General features: G+C 45.0%; 1 protein-coding gene across 1 annotated transcript; it reads right to left on the bottom strand.

Moving 5' to 3' along the window:
- Positions 1-155: 155 nt before the first annotated feature.
- Positions 156-10,430, bottom strand: LOC119455980 (alpha-tocopherol transfer protein-like). The gene is made up of 5 exons (XM_037717534.2): positions 10,083-10,430; positions 8,027-8,269; positions 6,630-6,823; positions 4,111-4,221; positions 156-1,613 (listed from the first exon to the last, which is right to left on the bottom strand). The coding sequence occupies exons 1-5, from the start codon at positions 10,183-10,185 to the stop codon at positions 1,464-1,466; spliced, it is 801 nt and encodes a 266-aa protein (XP_037573462.1). The 5' UTR covers positions 10,186-10,430; the 3' UTR covers positions 156-1,463.
- Positions 10,431-19,845: the final 9,415 nt, after the last annotated feature.

Genomic DNA, 19,845 nt, shown 5'->3' on the forward strand with positions numbered 1-19,845 from the left:
CCTTTTTCGACAGCAGTGTGCCTTGCAGCACAGTACGCCGAAGGACCTCTGGATACGCCCACCCATGCATTTGATCAAGGTCCCAACTCGTGCAGCGCGGCTGCAAATACTATCCGACACGGAGGCGCCACGCGAGAGCCACTGCATGACCGAGAATGTATGAAAATAATGCAAAACAATGGAAATTAGTTTTTATTTCAGCCAGTAAGAACACGCGGGAACAAAAAAGAATACTATCACAAAATTTGTAACAAAATGTGGCACAAATATATCACAAAAAGCCGCCAGCCAGCATTAACGCAAAGTTCTGTGCATGAGTTCCGGCACCCGCAGAAGATAAACGTGTATACAGTTGCATATGTAAACTCAAGTACTTCTGCATCTTTATTAAGGTGAAAACCTTATATGTCTCATCGTTCAGTCGACTTTCTAAGTCTTTGAGCGCAAACGCGTCGACTACACCAAAGGTACTAAAGCTATCATCATCATCAAGGGCTCATGGCCCCGTGAGCAAGCAAAATGGAATATTAAGCGAATTAAGAGGAATAAAAGCGAATTAGGAAAGAGGGCAAAGCGATTTAAGAGGAATCAAACTTAATTAAGATGAATCAATGCGATTTAAGTGGAATCAAAGTGAATTAAGAAGAATCAAAGTAAACTAAGAGTAATCAAACTAAGAGGAATCAAAGCGAAATAAAGTGGCATTACAAAGTGAATTAAGCGGCGTCAAATTTAATTAAGAAGGAGGACGAAGCAAATTAAGAGGAATCAAAGCGAATTAAGAGGGGTGACAAAGCGAATTAGGTGGAGTCAAAACGAATTAAGAGGAATGACAGAGCGTTTAAAGTGGATGACTCAGCGATTTAAGGCGGATGACTCAGCGAATTAAAGTGGCTAATTAATTTGGGTAATTAAACTGCTTAATTGATGCATCGTCACTTGAACTTTCGCCTTCAAGTCGTCTTAGGAATAACCTAAGAGACCCTGTTACTTTTTAAATGTGAGATATTCTCGCAGCCAGAATGCAGCTTTCACAGTAAGGCAGCACAGTTGAATGTATACTCAGCTCTAAATCTACATTTTGTTTGTATGTTAGGTCGTCCAGCAATTCCGAATGGATCGTGGCCACCAACTAATGCCGCTGCCATGCGCGCTCGACTCACGACGCTCCACATTATGAAAATCCAAGCCATGCGCAAATTTGCAATCGCGTGAAACTTGGGTTCTGTGATTAAATCGCGGCGCAATCAAGTAACAGAGGCGGCAAAGTCGCATTGACTCACACACATGTACACCATGCAGAGTAGATGCATTCGAAAGTATGAACTGCGATTGAGACCAAGCGAGGGTCAACTTTCATGTCCTTCCACCAGGAGAGGTGCGCCAAGTGTTTCGCGCGCAGCCCGAGAACCCGCGGTGCTAATCTCGGGCTTCACGCACCACTGTTCCTTTTCACGATCCAGCTAAACGCTGTCCGTCTTGCTATCCAGGCATACGTTCTTCCAGAACGCGTTCCAGTCGGTGTCGGGAGCCGTGCCTCCGAACTCCTTGGGTAGAGCGCTCGCAGGAATTTCGTTCTGTAGTCGATCCATGTGCTTCCCGTGGAAGTGGACCTGCGTTGGAGCACGCGGGAAATCAGCCTCAGAGACTCCTGGCGGAAAATTCTGAAGGAAAAGTGTCCCCCGAGATGACGTGTTCTCACGCCAAGTATTCCGGTCTGCGCACCTTGATGGTACTACCGGCACAGTGAATGGTACTGCACGTTGAGCCCACGATTAATTCATTAAAAACTTTACCATCTGCTAGCCTCGCAGTTATAGCTCAACTGGTAGAACGACTGACCCGGAAAGACGAAGGCGGCGCACTAAATTCCCGGATCGGGACAAATTTTCCTTAAACTGTAACGCTTTCTTTCTGGGTTGCCGCACCTTCCATGCACGCGAGGTTGCTAATTAAGCTTGAACGGGACGTCGCCAAGTATCCATACATGCGCGCTTCCTCCAGATGGATTGTAACATTTCCTATCATGAAGTTGTATACCTATATCAAACCACAATGTCTTATTGCGATAGCAATTACAAGGATACTACAGGCGCATTTGTGCCATCATCTTTGTCGTCACCGTGTGGTTCCGTATATAAAGTGCATGGGCGATAAAATCATCGCCGCACGCCGTATACGCTGTATGTGCGAGTGAAAGCATGTGACGGTGAGCCGGCAATCGCGGCTTGGGCACGCAAGCGCCGAAACGCTCTGTAAAGCGAAACGCTGGTGTAAAGTTGGAGGGGGCTGCGTTCTGCACCGCGAGCGGCGGCCCGCGCGTCTCTATCTTGAAAGCATCTGCGGCGGGGGCACAGTGCGCCCTCCCTGTGTTTTCGCGGCTAAGATCGCGTTGATGCGAGCGCCGGCACGAAGATCAATTCGCTCGCTGCAGCTGCCGCGCTTCCTCCCTCCAGCGTTTTGACAGCAAGCTTCTGCGGTCATCGAGTGAGACGCGTTCATGTTTTTGCCGCGCGTGACACCATGCTTGTTAATTTAGTTAGTGTGCCTATGTTTACAAGTTTATACGGCCGATACAACGATTATGCTTGCTTTGTATAGCTGTCCACTAATTTCGATGCTTCGCCTTTGGGGCGAAACTGCGACATTTTTTTCTTTTTTTTTTAAACACGGGGACCTTCGCGTGGGAAGTCAAGCGCATCTTTATGTGGCACCCAGAATAAAAGGAAACTTAGAATTTATTGCGTTTATGCTTAATTTTTTTTCGTTCCAAGATTTATTTGTCCGTGACTATGCGCCTCATACGTCGCCTTCAGCTGGAGAGAAATACTTCAACGGCGTCTGGATAGATCGCAAATCGCATCTATTACAAATCTATTGAGTATTTCTGTTTAAATTATGTGTGACTTTGATATTCACTGCGTTTATATTCTTATGGTGTATATTACTCAGGTATATTTGCTATGTTTCCATTGTTACAACTAATAACCTAATGCTGTTTTGTCGCGATTTATTTATCCCCGCTTAGTTTTTAACTGCAGGTCCCCTTTCAGCCAAGTGCCATGGAACCTCCTTCTGAACATGTTCCCAATGCCGTGTACTTTGTTCAAATAAAGATCTCTATCTCTCTCTCTCTCTCTCTCTCTCTAAAAATGCTGGAACAGCTTTAATACATTTGACCGAACAACTATATCGAGTTAACATTTGACAAAATTACTCTTCAGCAAATTGTCTCATTCTGTCTTTCCTTTTCAAGTACGTATAGTATATCGTATAATTAGGGTTGTCCGTTTTCGGGTTTTATTTCTTTTTTAATTCATGGGGGTAAAAATCAGGTGCTATTTTTTAAGCTGATAATCGGGGAGAAATCAGTTGTTTTTTTAATTGTTTTTTTTTTTGGGGGGGGGGGGGTTAAATTTACCAATGTACTGAGGAATACATTTGATTCATTTTTTTTATCGGAGGGTATCACGCGCTCCTTAACGCCAAAGCGTTAAAAATAGGGTTCTGTTTGAAGGTGGTAATCGGGGCATATAAGGGTTTTGTAGCAAATATTCCGAAGTTCGGCGTTTGTTTGGACATTGATAAGTAATAATGACAGTAGAGAGCATTGATAACATCTAGGAAACGGGGTGTGGTTCTGGAATTCGGGGAGAAATCGGGTTTAATCCGATTCTCCTAAAATATGTTCGGGGTGTAAAAATCGGGTAACATCGAGTTTTACCCGGAAACGAACAGCCCTACGTATAGTATCAGGTATCACTTAAAAATCATACTAAAAAGGATAAGGAGGGTCACCCCACTTTGAGGGTGCCGCTGGGTAGGTGGCCGAATATAGAAATATGGAATTTAAGAGGCAAGAAGTAAGTCGGCAGCAAAGACAACTGGATGTGGAGAAAGAAGCTAGAAGAACGAAATGGAACCAGAGCGTGCACTAGACGAGAAGCCTAGAGCTACATTTAAGCGAAGAAGAACATTTCAGTAAACATCAAAGATAGCTTCGCTTATCCGCGATTCCCCCATATGCGTGAGATCCAGCGAATATATATATTTTTTTCTTTCCTTTTGTGGATATAACACTTCTGATTCACTATAACGAATGAAGCTTACCGTTTTGACCTTTTCCTCCTCCAGGAATGGTCTCACTAGCTTGAACGCTGCATCAAAGGCTGCGGGCTGCCTGACTATGTGAGCTTCGTTCGTTAGAATGGGCACACATTTCTGCAAAATAAATCAATTAAGAAACAAGTGATGACGACAGGGAATCAATCTTTCTTGCCCTGTGAAGCAACAAGCGCGCCTAAAACAAACCTCAGTGTTGGAGACAATAAAGGTTCGCTCCTATAGATCAGTAAGCACACGGCCAGTTTGCTAGCAAGCATTGCAGAAGATCGTGTATTTACGTCACACACCGATTTTACGAAAGTATACATACGCGATTTATCAAGCGGGTTCAGTTATTCAGCTGCTGTTGCAATGTTGCAATGTTGTCCACAGTCGAACCTGGATCTATCGAATCTGAAGGGGATCACGAAAAAGTCCGATATAAAGGTATTTCGATATATAAAATAAAAATTGCATACTAAAATTTTCAAGGAAATTTTACTGCTGTTCGTTATACACAATAATTCGTTATACGTGGGTTCGATATATCCGGGTTGGACTGTAATCGAATAGTTCGATCGAATTAGAAATGGCCGGTGAAGAAAAACTGCGTTTTATTGCGCACCCCAACTCTGCAACGCCACAATTCAGTGAAATCAGAAGGAGAAGCAATATCTACAGAGACCTTACGTCACATGCGCATGTGACTACAGATAGGCGAGATGAGGCTCCGACCGAAAGCGTATTGTCCACCGGAATTCAGACGAAAACAGTGCCGACTGCGGTTCTTTATCTGAGGTATACCATACAAATGTACATGCGCATGGTTTTGTGTTAATAAAACACTGCCCCGTAAAGTCGCGCGTTCGCGCTCCCCGCGGTACATATAGGCGCGCATCTAACACAATAACAATGCCGGCTACTGTTCAATATCGGAGTGTATAGACTACCTATCTACACTCACACTTAGTGCAACACGCCATCCAATAAAACAGAGCGCAATCACCCCGTCGGAATGCACACTATCTACTCCCATCCAAAAGCAAACGACGCCGGTTGCGGTTCTGTATTTGAGGCCGCATGTATACTGGACAGACCGATAATAGAAATGACAGCTATCTGTTAGGGCTATTGGCAGAAGTGGGCACAACAACATCGCATATCAATCGCAGAGAAATAAATTGGTTAATGGCAATGACCGAATATGTCCAGGCAAAGCATTCGAATGTTAAGGGGAAATAGCTGTATTTTGATATGTCGGTTCTGGGTCGAAACGTTAAATAATATAGGCTATGAGAGCTACGAGGTCAGGAAAGGTTAGTGAGCTAATTCATTATATTTTTTTACATACAGTACACATATGGGCATATCGACTCAAGCTTTCCTTTAAAAAGACATTTCAGAGAATAAATGTTTGCACTGTGTTAGCAAATTATTTTTCTACAAATACAAAAAAAAGCCAGTCTCGATGGGAGAAGAGGCTTGGCAAGTCAGAAAAGCTGAAAAAAAAGGAAAAAAAGGAAAGGGTGGTGGCGATATCGCCTTGAAATTCCCGCACCAGCTCGCCGTGACGTCATAGATTTTGACGGCGCCATGCTCACGCACGGTTATTTATTTTAATGTCAAACACGGATCACATTATATCCAAGGGAGAGATTAAAAAAAAAGCATTTTTACAACGGCTTAAATACGAAAACATGAAATTGCTTTGAAATTCGTAACGTCACACTGACTTACCGTCGTGGGGTTTCCCGCGCGAAATTCAAGAAATTAACCTCTGACGTTCTTGGGGACGGTTAAGCGCATTGATGACGATGACATGAAAGAAGGCACGTGCGCCTTTGTCATCTTATGCGCTTAACCGTTCCTACGTATACGTCGTACCAACAAGGCCGAAGGTACATGCTTTGACGTTCATTGGTTTATCTAATCGTCAACCTCGCGAAATTAACAAAACTAGAGTTCTGAGACAATACCGTATTACGTCTGAACTGATTTGTTGTTTCTCTTTAGGATCCCTTTAAATATAGTTGTTCTACTCTTTCACCGTGAATTACGTCATATTATAAACGCTTTACGACATTGTTGGGTATTGTTTATCAATACGAAGTTGTGTTGTATATGGTTATATAATGTTGTAATAATATGATGCAAGTTGTCTTTATCATGCTTCCAATTGGGGATAGATTGAAACATTGTATTAGCGTAATGAATCCGATATAGCTGTATAGTCTAAATATCCAGATCTATGCCTCATTCAGCGCTTCAATTGCACATATTTTCATGCAATGTACAGGCATGAGTACTGTCTAAACATGCAGACAAGTGATTCCAATATCCTGAGTGTTATACATACAATAGGCACAGAACTCGAACGGGCCCGACTCTATACAATGTCCTCAGATCTGGGAGTCTTGGCTGCAACATAGCAGAAGTATGCGGAGAAAAATTTCACGCCATCTACATTCAACAGGGTACCATATACAGTTAAGGTGGCAGAATGCTACGCCCTCTGCGGGTCATACCTGCATGTAATGCAGCAGACTTCTGGTGGCGCCGAGTTCGACATGCCGCACGTTCACTAAGGAATAGCCTTCGAAGTCGTTCACCAAGGAAACTCCCAATGTCTGAGCTTCAGGGCACATGGACATGTGCTCGAGACAGAATACCATCGCTTGGGTGAGCTGCAGGTTGCTCATCTTAGGTGGCTTCCATTTTCCTGTAGTTACAAAACCAGTGCGGTTATTGCGGAGTGAAAGCAAGTTTATTTGAAGACCGAACGATCAGTCTGGGTCAAAATGACTAGCAAATGGGTTAAGAGTAAGAAGAGAATGGACGACAGTGAAGATGGATGCGAAAGGCTATGTGCATGACAACGTCAGCCGAACGATGCCGCCCAGTTTGTGTGAAACCTGCAAAGCATTCCGTACATTCAAATTGTTGCACATTTTGGCTGAGCCCACATACCCAATGAAAGGTACTCTTGTATGCGCACAGTGTTCGCTCTTTCCCTCTTTTCTTTTCTCCATTTTATTGCCCTCGCGTAGAAAGTCTGTTTTAATTGTTTGTGAGGAGCACTTAATTGGATAGCAAGAAGCTGATTAGCTCAGACACGAAGTAGGTTTAGAGGTGTGACGAAGCTTTAGAGACTTCTTTGGCTTCTATAGAGATACGCCCATTCCCGTCCTTCTCTATAATTAACTTTCGCGAAACTTCTTATTACAGCTTATACTTCAATAGCAACGGGATATTTTGCGCGCTACCTCGGCTCAAATGCCCCTATTGGATACGCATTTTCTTTATTGACGAGGCCCGAAATGAGGCTCGGCAGAGACCTACCACCATGTGCTCGGTCAGAGCCAAAGAATGCGTCGCATTAAATCTGCGTAAAAGAATATAGGCCATTGAAAACAAATGGGGTAACGTTCTTTCCTTATCTTTAAACCGCGACCTCTGCGAAATAAACTTTCAATTATGAGCTCTTTTGCGGGCAATGATTCGTGAATTAGAATCACCGAAGACGTAACTGGTGCAAAACTATTAACACCGAGTGATATTTCACCCTGAAATAAAAATTACTTTCCAGTACACAAGACCACCTGAAGATGAAAAGCTAACAATGCGTTTGTTCTTTCATATGTAGTAGGTTCCATACATCTGGAAACTCAATGGTTCCATGCACCATAAGGACACAATCTTTTACAGTAAAAAAATGGCATAACGTAGCTACGGAACTAAAGGTATGCAGTCTAACGTCCTCGTGCAAAAACACACGTCTCTCAACTTGGTAACGTGACAAGCAATGATAGCAACGCAGACACGCCCATGCTAATCGGCGTCAAAAGGGCGGTGTGAATGGCTCATGCTGTAATTGGATAGACGTAGAGTGATTATAATAATCCAGTCAGTCTTCATCACTTACCAAATCTGCTGAACATAATTGGCTTGCCGCGCACGCTCCTTTGCGGCAGTATCGTGAAGATATCCTGGGCTAAATCTCGCATTTTTTCAGGTTCCTTGAGCCCTTCGAAGATGTTCGGCGCGGAGGCCCTGATTGCGCAGTACCTCTTGAGAACGTCCAGCGCCTCTCGGGCGTCGTACTTGCGAAACCGCAGGAAGCGCAGCAAGTCGGCAGAGTCAGTGGGAGCATTGACCACCGGTTCACCTGCGTCACAAGGAGGACCACGCAGGTTCACCAATATATCTCGCTCTGGGTGCACTATAACGCGATCTATCGACCATTTAATTGATGGTTCGTGTGCTCCTTCTACTGATTAATTGACTAATTGATTGAATTACTTTTCTTATCACACAAGGCAACACCTGGGCTGGTCCAAACCTATCGCAATGCGACTGTCGTAGCTAGGAATCGAACCATCGACGTCGTGCTCATGGCAGATCATCGTAGCCGCTGGCGGTGATTCTGACGGCGGTTAACCGTCGTTTACCACGAACGCAAGAACGGAACTCCGCTGTACGTCCTTTCTTGTCTGTATACGTGCATGCGTGCGTTGAAACATTGAAAGCAAGTTTATTTGAAGACCGAAAGATTGAGTAAGAAGAGATTAGATGACAGTGAAGGGTGGTCCTAAATGATAGGGGGGCTTTAGGAATAGAGCATCTGAGCTGATTAGCGTATCCAAAAACCTAAGCTCCACTCGTGTTCTTGTGTACTGTTATCGCATTCTTTTGCCCGCACTTCTGATACCATGCCATAAATTTATATCCCATATTTTTAAAGTTCCCTAATGCATATTTACACGCTTCGCCGAAACCCGCAAGGGATCTTCGGGAAGTCCTGCTAGCAGCCGGTCCACATCACTATGATGCAGGTGTTCTAGTGATGATGATTGCGCACTTGCTGGTAATGCTGAAAGAGAGAAATTAACGTAAAATTTATTCGTTCTAAATCCATTCGCTTGTATGGTGATGGAAGTCGATTATAAAATAAACGAAGTCCCACCAAGCTTTCAAAGCGAGACCACCACGCTGAGTTCCCAGCAACGCGAACGCGTGAAAATTTACGCGTTTGCCACGCTATCTACGTTTTGGGTCTGTTTTTGCAACCACTGCAGTACAATCGACGCTTATGTCCAAGAAGGAGTGCCCTAGACTCTAGACACAGATATAGATACAGAACCGAGGAACGCCAGCTACGCCCTTGGCAGTACAATAACCTATAAGCTATGATAACGGGTAAAATAAGGAAGGAGAACAAGCAAACGTTATAAACAGACACGTATACCAGAGAAAACAAGTCGTCGAATACTGGCATGAGAAACGATTAGCACCGAGCTCTTGTTATAGCAAAATGAACGAGTATAGAAAGCCACAGATCAGAGGCAGATGGATACTTTGAAGCGATCGAGAGAGGTCGAACAAGGGATATCGCTAGAGCCGACAGAAATTTTTATCATAGCGTTTGTCGCCTTATGTACTTACGTACGTTAAACGCCAGCACTTTTGCGAGACGTTACTGTGCGCGTCCCTTCAAGTGTTTTAGCATGTTTTTTATACCGGTGTTACACGTGCCCTTCTGATCGCCGATCGGGACGATCCTGATTGAAGCATACCCCACACAGCTCGATCCGGATCCGTGTGCTGCTACACCAACGCTTGTTGGACAACGCTATTTCTTAGCGTGCGCAAACACTACGAACGTTAAACTCGCCAAACAACGTGAGTTATCATAGCGCGCGTAAACAGCACAAAACCTATAAGGTTCGGAGCATGCGTAGTGATGACAACTCTGTTCCTTTACGTACGTAATGCGTTTTCGTTTGGTTGCAAACGCTATTCTAGAACTGTCTAATGTGTTTCGACAGCGAGATTTGTCTTCGTCAGGGAGCCCTGACGAAGAATGGCCGGCTCGTCGAAACGTTGACTTCAGCGACATTTCTTGTCAAACCGCTGCTGATCAAAATAAACGAGCGTGAATCACTAATCATAGCAAAGAAAAATGCGTGTTCACGCCTTACATTCTAGTAGTCTTCTCAACTCGGCGAGGGACTCTTCGGCGACGCTATCGAGGGTAACGTCTCCTGCCTGCCACGGTGGGTACTTTTCGAAACCGGGCTCCATCACCAACCTTGCTTCGCAAATGCGCACAACCGCAAAGCCACAACCGACGCAACTGACGAAAGTGAGCAGCGCGCGACAAGGAAAGTGGTTTTTTTTTTTTTTTTTACGAGGCTACTGAGAATTAATGCACAGTCAAGAAGCTCGTCGAAGGCGACCGGAGCGCGAGACGAGCATCACGCACTGCTTCTCAGTACAGGACGTGCGCTGAAGGCCAGCGCAGTATACATACTCATACGATCCAATATCAAGGCCGCGGCGCCTTATCGTGCGCACGCTCGGCTGCCGCGGTCGGTGTCCGCTTCATAAACGGCGATGCACGTCACAGCGCGCCAGTTGCAGTTTTAAGCAATTCACTTGCGGCGGCTGCACACAAACGGAAAGTCATTAGACACGTGGCGCGATGTGGGATGCCGCCGCAGCCCTCTCCACATGGTGAGGACGAGCATATTTGACGAACAGGTGTTTGTCGTGTGTGCGTGTGTGTGTTCTATTGCTTGCGCCTATGGTATTACAAATGCGGAGTTGAGTTCTGTCATATGACTTTGCTGCGTAAGCACAGAAAGAATTGTCTTGTTACTACTCAGGAAGAGAACGTACGCGAACGTCTTTATCTTCCGACGTTCCCACTCCGGCCCGGATCACCGTCGGGCTCGAAATTTGATAGAGAAATTACTTCATGGGCGCAGACGCGTGCGAGGACGCTGAATAAAGCACTGCACTTCAAAAAAAAAATATTTGGAAGATGCGTATCACGGCTATTTGAATGAAAGAAGTAAGTTGTGTGAATTTTAGTACCTTTGTAAATAATACGCGCATGACTAGAGGTAGTGACGAACAGGATACAGAAACTCTATGTGTAACTGGGAATAAGAGGGGCGTTGCGAGAAATTTCCTGGGGAAAAGCGGCAAAAGAAGTTGGAATAACACTCAATTTGATCAAACATGGGGGGATACAAGTATTATACTGAAAAAGCAAGCGACCCTAAATTCGCAATTCCCCGAGACTTCCAAGTGAAGAATGCCAACATTATACTAATCACTAAGTAGGGACACATTAAAGAATTGAATCATTACAGACCCATTAGCTTGTTTTCAGTATTGCACAAATTACTTACAAAGGTAATTTTCTATGGAATCAGCGTGACGCTTGATTTCAGTCAGCCCCGAGTACAGGGTGGCTTCAGGAAGAGGTATTCTACAATGGATCACATCCATGTCAAGAACAGGGTAATTTAGAAATCTGCGCTGCACAACCAACCTTCTCATATGGCTTTCAAAGAATACTGAAAGACATTTGATCCAGCAGAGATACCAGCAGTCATGCAGCCATTGCCGTAGTCAACGAGTGCAGAAAGCATACCTGAACACACCAGCAAATACTCACAGGCATAGAGATTACTTGCAACAAATGATTAGCGACCTTAATTGGCAAAGTGTGAGAGTAGGGTTGAAGATTAATATGCAGAAGACGAAGGTGATGTTCAATAGCCTGGAAAAAGAAGAAGAATTCACGATCGCCAGTAGATCTCTAGAGTCTGCACTGGAGTACCGTTTGTCTAGATCAATTACTCACAGGGGATCCTCATCATGAGAAGGAAGCATATAGAAGAATGGACATTTGCTTGAGCGTATACGGCAGACATTACGAACTATAATGACCGTCAGGTCACATCTATCCTTGAAAAGAAAAGTGTATAATCATTGCATCCTACCGGTACTAACAGATGAGGCAAAAACTTGGAGGTTAACGAAAAGCTTGGGAAGAAGTTAAGAACCTCGCAACGAGCGATGGAGTGAAAAAAATGTTAGGCGTAGCCTTAAGAGAAAGAAAACAGCGGTGTAAATTACAGAGCAAACGGGGTAGCTTATATCGTAGTTGACATTACGAGGGAAAAAATGGAGCTGGGCAGGCCATGTAATGCGTAGGGCGTATAACTGATGGTCTATTGGAATTACAGAATGGCTGCCAAGGGAAGGGAAGTACAGCCGAAGACGGCAAAGAATTAGGCGGGGTGATGAAATTAGGAAATTCGCAAGCATAAAATGGGGTCAGGTGGCGTGAGGCAGGGTTAGTTGGAGATCCCTGGAACAGGCCTTAGACCCGCAGTGCACATAAGTATAGACTGATGATGGATGATCATGAGAAAATACGCAGTGAATTTTGACTATAATATTCAATTTAAAAACGTGTATATTGCACACAAAACCATTTTGCAATGTTAGTGAGGCAAAGAAATGAATGCTAATTTTTGTTTCTTAAAAATAATTGACTCCAATTTTAAAACTTAAATAATATTACCGCCTTTGGGGTCGTATTGTGCGAAAAATATCGACCCTCAAAGGGGCGAAAAATATCGACCCTCAAAGGGCTAAAGGAGAGAATAGTATAGCCTTTCGGTGTCGTGTTCTGATCGACATTTTTCTTTGTTCAATCGTTGCACCCTCTCACGAGTGGTATTTTAATTAGCGCAGTAGTTCTGCTTGCCTCTTGCATACCGAAAACGCCACGCGTTCATTTTTCCTTTGTTCTCTGAAGCTTGCCTCAGCGCTCCTCGCATTTATCAACGGAATATTTTATATCTATGCAGATCGGGACAGAGCTATGCGATAGCACACCATTTCTTTTTTATTTTTGTTTAAGACTTATCGCCACAGAACGTTCAGGAAAGCGCAACCCTGAATTACAAAGAGAGCGAACAATCTTCCGAATCAGCCGATGCACTTACGCGAAAGGAGCAGAGCAGTTGTCTTTTGCTTAACGTGCTACTATGTATAGCAGATTTTCACTTCAGGACGAACTTTATCAATGATCGCGAAACCCGCGTGCGAACAGAGTGAGCATTTTAACTGCCAAAACTGATATTTAATTTTTTGGTGAGCCAATAATATATTCTATAAGGGCAAACAGATACGCCTAATACTTTCGAACAGTGTGAGGAGTTGCTCACAACGTTTCGCTGTCTTATATATAGGCCATATTCTCTATGGATAGGCACTGCTAAATTACGATATATTGTAAAGCAGCTACCTGCTTGATCTGATTAGCCTTTAGATTTCGGCCTTTATATCTAAACAGCATTGTGGACAACCGATAAATAAATATGTAACGATAAAACTGTTTACGCTTCCTTCATGTCCTTTAGGGCAAGTAAATGTAGGACTGAAACAAAATTGCTGGCTCTCCCTGTAATCGAGAGTAGATGTAAGCATGAAATGGCTACCGGCAAAGCATATTTACTAGCCACCGTAGCATGCTGATGGCGCGACGCAGGCCTGAAAGCTTACTGAGCCGAAAGGAACCTGTTTTGAAGTGAACCTCGTTGCAAGTCTCGTCTCTGCCAAACAACCGTCCGTTGCGCGCCGGACGCTGCCGGCTTGGTCACGCAGTGTGGCGCCATCGTTCGAAGGAGGTGGCGCAAAACCCGTGCTACAGTGGTTACAGGGCTACAGTGACTCACGGACTGCCGACGTCGAAAAGAGCACAGACAACCCTGTCTCAGCGCCAAAAGATGACAATCAAGTGTATACGGTGAACTGTATCTGCCTTCTGAACGCCGCTATTGGAAATGACAAATTAAACTTCAGCGTACTAGAAGTTACAGCTTGAGTGTTATTGTGAACAAACATTAGGAAGAAATCGGAAACAATATTTTTTTTTTTTTTGTAACTTGTTTGGGCAGTAACTAGCGTATGTAATGCAGTCCTGTACAAGGGGTTGGGGGCCAGAAACGATATGTTTAGTTCTTACTTAAGTTTTGACTGGTTGCTCGGGTGATCTCGTTTTGCTCTCGCAACGATGCCCGGATGTTCTCGTTTAGTTCTCGCCCTATTCTCGTATTGAGTGCCCGGATAACGGCTCCGGATTTTGGCTCAAGGTCTCTTGAAGCTCGCCGACAACGGGAGCTAGAGGCATTTCAAGCTTAAAAACACTCGCACTCTGTGCGAAGTCCTAGTATAACCCGGCTTTGTGTTTTGTTGACTGAGGCTCCAGCGCCTGCCGTCGCTAGCTGCTGCAGGGACTGCCATGACTTCCACTTGAGGTGTCTTTATAACTTAGGGACGCATTCTACGACGATCACTTTCGGCGATACTATCGCCTCGGCCGTCAGGCGCGCGCTGATTGGCTAGCTGAGCGAAACCGGATGAGGTGATTGGCTGGTTGAGCACTACGTCACGCGAAGGCGATAGCATGCGATAGTATCGCCGAAAATGATCCTCGCAGAATGCGTGTCCGACTTGCACTTCCTCCATTCGCTCCCCTGTTGTTGCACTCTGTGCGCTCGCGCCGCCACTGCCATCTAGGGGCGGCTTGCAAATACGGTGTCTTCGCGCCGATTTTGAGCAGAGCGATAACCAGAGATTGAGAGCTAGTCGGCCACGGCTTACGCTGTGTTTTTCTCACGAGCAACGATGGGCAGGTACAGAAGTCTCTTTCTGGCTTCCACAAGTTCTACAGGCCCTCTGCGGATGCATCTCACTCGTCTCGCCTGTGCAAATGGGCGAGTTCCCGCTCATACTGACAGCTGACGTCCGTGAGCTGGCGGACGTCAGCTCACGGCTTTCATGTCCAAGTCATCCAGTTGTTAACACATAGCTCTTCGAGTATTCGGATAAGTATTCGAAATTGTAGGTTAGCGGTCGCGGTAAGTATAGCGTTAGCAGGTGCGTGATCTAAATGTGGTCAAATTAATCCGGAGACGTGCCCCATAATCCTACCGTGATTTTGGAACGTCATATCCCAGAAATTAATTTTTGTTGAGTCCGAGTGAGCCTGGATGGGTCTTAATTTGGTACGTCTGAGTGAGCTTTGTATACTTACGACCTGTGTATGTAAATGGCGATGTTTGCATCACCGATAAATCCAATAAATTATTAATCAGTTACATAACAAGCCGTTAGCATTGCCTACTCGAAAGGAGAGCAATAATGTTGAGACACGTATCATTCACGTCTACTACGCACGTCGTTGAAAAACGTCTCTGCCAGAGGGATCACTGAAGACTGCAAGTTTTTTTTTTTTTTCCAGAAATCAACAAACTTAGCAATGTTCTAAACGAAGTGAACATTCAGTAACATATTTCTTCTTTATACTATTTATACGATTACAAATGAAGGTCAGTTTGCCACATTCCTTTTTCTTAAATATATATCAACTTTGCCCTTGATATATGCGTTTTTCTCCCTATTATCCGGATCGAAAAAAAAAACTGTCAGCCCTTCCACTGCGGTGGAGATGGAAGACCAGCGAAGCTGTACTATGGTGGGAATTATGTATTTCCAATTATGACTATTAAGATGTGATGGTGTAATTGGTTATTTGAACTATTAAATAATTAGAAATATATATGATCCGGTGGTTTTCATTTATTTAGTGACCACAGGGACCATGGCCTTATGGTCGCTACGGTACACCACCATAGGGTGTACGGCAAAGGTTGGCACGTTCTTCATAAACACGTCACCAACGCCGCGCGCGTTCGGTGCGAACGCAGGCAAAACGCCGCCGCCGTCGACAACAGTTCTGCGCACTGTTTGTGTGACCGCACACAACCGCTGTCAGAACGCTGGCGTGAGCAAGCGCGTCGGCAGCAGCGAGCGAATGTTCATGCGGTCTATCGCTTCAACGGAAACTGAGCGGCGAAAGCATAGCGCATACAAAGGTAGAAGCCGTGTTTCAGATCCCTTTCAAGATACGGTGCACTACCCCGCGCAAAGTACAAGTTGCTAGCAGAGCAGAAGCCGCAACCACTCCCTCTCGCGCTGCCTTCCCGCTGCGTGGGAGTTCTTTCGCCAGTTCCCCGTCGCTCGTTGGGTTGTTCCTCCGAACGAAAGGCACGCGTCCAGGCCATGGCGAGTCGTAAGGGCAACTGATAAGAGCGCTAGCGCGATGTGTACGTGACGGAACGGCTAAACGCCGTTGTCGATCACTGGGAGAGGCGGGCGAGATCCCAAAGAGAGTCAGCGGCACAGGCGGCAGAGGCCGGCAGGGCTGCGCATGCGCCGCAGTGGGAGAGCGGGCACGCACACGCACAGTCTAGGGTGCTTCGATACCGTCCTCGCCCACTGCTCCCCTTCCACTGAGAAGTCGCGTTTGCTCTCCGCCGTGCGTTCGCTCCCCGTGAACGCGCGCGTCCCTCGCCCTCGCGCGCTTTCACTTGCACATGCAGCATACGGCCCATGAGAGTTGTTTCCACATACGGACGCGACCATCGATGGGTGAACCCTTAACAGCTTTGCTGTAAAAGTTGCGCAATATGAATTCCTAAAAAACCGAGCACGCTCGCGCCAACAATGTATAACGAGCGTTCAGCCAATTGAAAATTTTAACAATTGAAAATATAGAAACAACTCGAAAGAAACCTCAAATGTGGGAGGCAGAAGCTTGGCAATGACAAATTGGGGAAAGGGTGGGTGAGGGGAGTAGGGTAGTCGGCATTGCCAGGGGAGGGAGGGGGGCTGAGCTCCGCTCCTGGAAATTTTCTGGAGAGGGGCGGAGGGAGATCGGGCCACCAAGCTCCTCCGTAGTCGACGCCCATGCGAGTTTTATCAAGTTTACAGAATGTGGACTCAATGCGTTTCGACTATTTTGTGATCAGCGTACTTGGAAAAGCACCTCTCCAGCCACTCGAAAAATATGCCTGATGTAAAACATTGGGGAAAATAATGACGTGAACCTGCCTACTGACACCGAGAGCAAACACCGGGCCTTCGAACTCGTTTTATTAAAACACTTTACACAGGTTGCACACGTTATTCAAACTTGCAGCCCTGATCTAATTAGAACTGTATGAAGATACATGCAAACACCTTTTAAATATCAATACTTTCATCAATGCTTTTGCTTTTGGACGCACTGCCTTCGCGTGCACAATGCCTGTTGCCCGAAAATACACGCAAAGTGCCTAGAGCGGCCAGTCACGCGGCAATTTTGCGTGTATTCGCGGGCTTCTTTCGCGCTCGGAAAAACCCTTCTATGTAGCACGTACTGAGGAACAGAAAGCTGTATCGGGAGCTCTTCATGTTGCTCTACACTTTTCTTACTGACAGTTTTCATCTAATTATAATATTTGAAAAGTTTATTTATTAATTAAGAGTAATTATGTAATTAGGAGGAATGCAAAAAAATTATCTCAGTATCTCCAAGCGACGGCAAACAACATTACCTTGGTTCTGCCCAGCTACGTGGCATTCGCATATTTTTAAATATTGGTGCATGATAGTTGGGACACCCTGTATAAACATGCCTAAAAGCGAGTCTTTCTTATTGAGTGACTGAAAATTACTGAATGGTAGTTGCCTGCCATGTGTTTTAACTCGGGCACTGGTGCCCCTGCGCAACAACCGACGCAATTCTGCTGCAGAATCATTCAGAACAGTCCTCACATGCATCGTTCTATGTCCCTCGAGACTCCAATAAGTGTTAATTGTTACCCCTGATATCCGAATGAAACGAATATTCGACAATTTCGAAATGGGAATACTCGAATCGAATACGAATCGAATAGCAGAGACTATTTGATTCGTATTCGAAATCTCCAATATTCGTACACCCTTATAGTGCCAAGAGAAAGGAGGCGCAGTCGAGGACGGCAGAAAGCTTGGTGATGAAATTAGGAAACTTGTAGGCATGAGATAAGGTCAGCTGGCGCAAGCCAGGGGTAATTGGAGAACACTGGGAGAAGTCTTCGTCCTGAAGCGTAATTAAATAGGCTGCTTACACCATTGTACCACAGCCGAATCTTTTTTCTTCTTTTTATTAATATTAGTATTACTCTTTTTTTGCTTGAAAACAGCGCACAACGAAGTAGGACTTATCTTTATCCATGAAGTATGTATATAAGAACGCACAGGACCTGTAACATACGCCACCACTTTAGCTAATTAGGAATGCCCGAGGCGAAAGCACTTAGTATTCGTGAGCAGGTTTTGACATTGAAAACATGTCTGTAATAAATTCAAGGCTGTTCTTTCTCATTTTCTTTTTTTACGAAGTCTGTATTTATTTAAAAGGGAGATTTTGTTTTTATTTTCTGCACAAATATTCAGCTTATTATTTTTTTTTTTTTTTTTGCCAAGTGAATGCACACAGAGTTCGGAAAAACAAGTCTCAGCTGTTTTAGTGTTGCTTCTTAGTGCCTCTTCACGTTGACAGCACCTCGTCTACTCATTGCATCCACAATATTTCACTTTTTCAGCACGAGGTGGCGTATTTCGCACGAAAAAAGCCTTCCTTTCTGACGTCTCACGTTTATCTCCGACAGCTAGCTTCGGTTTGCGCGCTTGCTTTTCAGAGTTAGGCAATCCCTCGTGGTGTATGCACACTCATCCCGTATGCATCAAAACCTGTACGCAGACTCGACTCCGCCGGCAATGAGCGTGAATGACGCCTGTCGCCAAAACCCGAGGCCTTCGGTGAGACACATCAGCCGGTGCGTCGAGCAACTGCATATACACCTTCAGTGATTGGCCTCGCCGTGAATGCAGTTGTGAAGGATCTCGAACGCGGAAAATCTTCAATATGCTTCCGCTTTCTTCGCACCGACGTATCTCGCAAAGACGAGTTGTCGCGAGGTTTATGCGATATGCGCAATGTATTAAAGATTTTGAGTTGTCTTGGCACTTCGTGCGCGTAAATTCGTGCAGCAAGATTACTCATCTACGGCATGTCTACGTAATACCTGACGCGCATTGAATCAAGCTTCGTCAATACGACGCCAGTATTTGCAAAATATATAGCGACCACGTAAGAGTGACCAGAATTGTACGGTCGGGGTGTACCAAATGGCTAGGCAAGTCAGCCAACCATGCTTAGGCAATTCTAGATGTGTATTTATGCAGTAAACCCTCGTTATAACAAAAATAATCGGGACAGCAAATGTAGTTCGTTATATGCGATATTCTTTTAAAGCAGAGAGGCTCGAAAGAGCCATAGTAAGGCGGCAAGTGCACTCCAATAGTCGGGAGGTTCGTGTACCGTAGTTAGAGCTAACTAAAATGCATTATTTCGTTCCTGTTTTCATGCATTTGCATGATGTCGACATGATTTCGGTTTGTACGCCTAGCTTGACGCCTGTATCATCATTACGAAATCGCACCCTCAGGTTATTATTTTCAAAAGGTATTCTATTATGTGTAATTCACTGTTCGCGTTTAATTTGTCCGCGATAACACATTGAGAGGGAGCTGCGCTCGATTGGGAAACATGACAGCACCGGACAGCACGCCCATCAGCAGCTGCCTCCTCTGTCCGCTATGATCGCGTGATGCAGCTACGATATTGAGGAGCTGCCGCCACGCGCCGGAGCAGCTTTTTCAGCGCTATTTGCCTGTCCAGGCTGACAACTTTACACGAAGAAAAGCTAAGGGCCACTGTGCACACTACAGTGAACTGTATAGTACCGATTTCCTGCTGCGCACTTCGTACTAAGCGGAGTCAGGCGCCATTCCACCTCGTACATATATGGTATACTATATATGCACTGCAATCACCACTTCGTGAAACTTCGAATAAAGCAATAGTTCGAATAAAAAGATTTCATTATAACGAGGGGTTTGCTTTACGTCCAAGGTCATCTGAGGATGGCCGTAGACTTCAACAGCTCCCATATGCAAGTACGAAACCGTTCCTTCCCTTCCAATGTTGCCCCTGAAAAAGGAACC

The sequence above is a fragment of the Dermacentor silvarum genome, chromosome 6 (assembly GCF_013339745.2).
Source record: "Dermacentor silvarum isolate Dsil-2018 chromosome 6, BIME_Dsil_1.4, whole genome shotgun sequence".
In the NCBI taxonomy this organism is placed as follows: Eukaryota; Metazoa; Arthropoda; class Arachnida; order Ixodida; family Ixodidae; genus Dermacentor; species Dermacentor silvarum.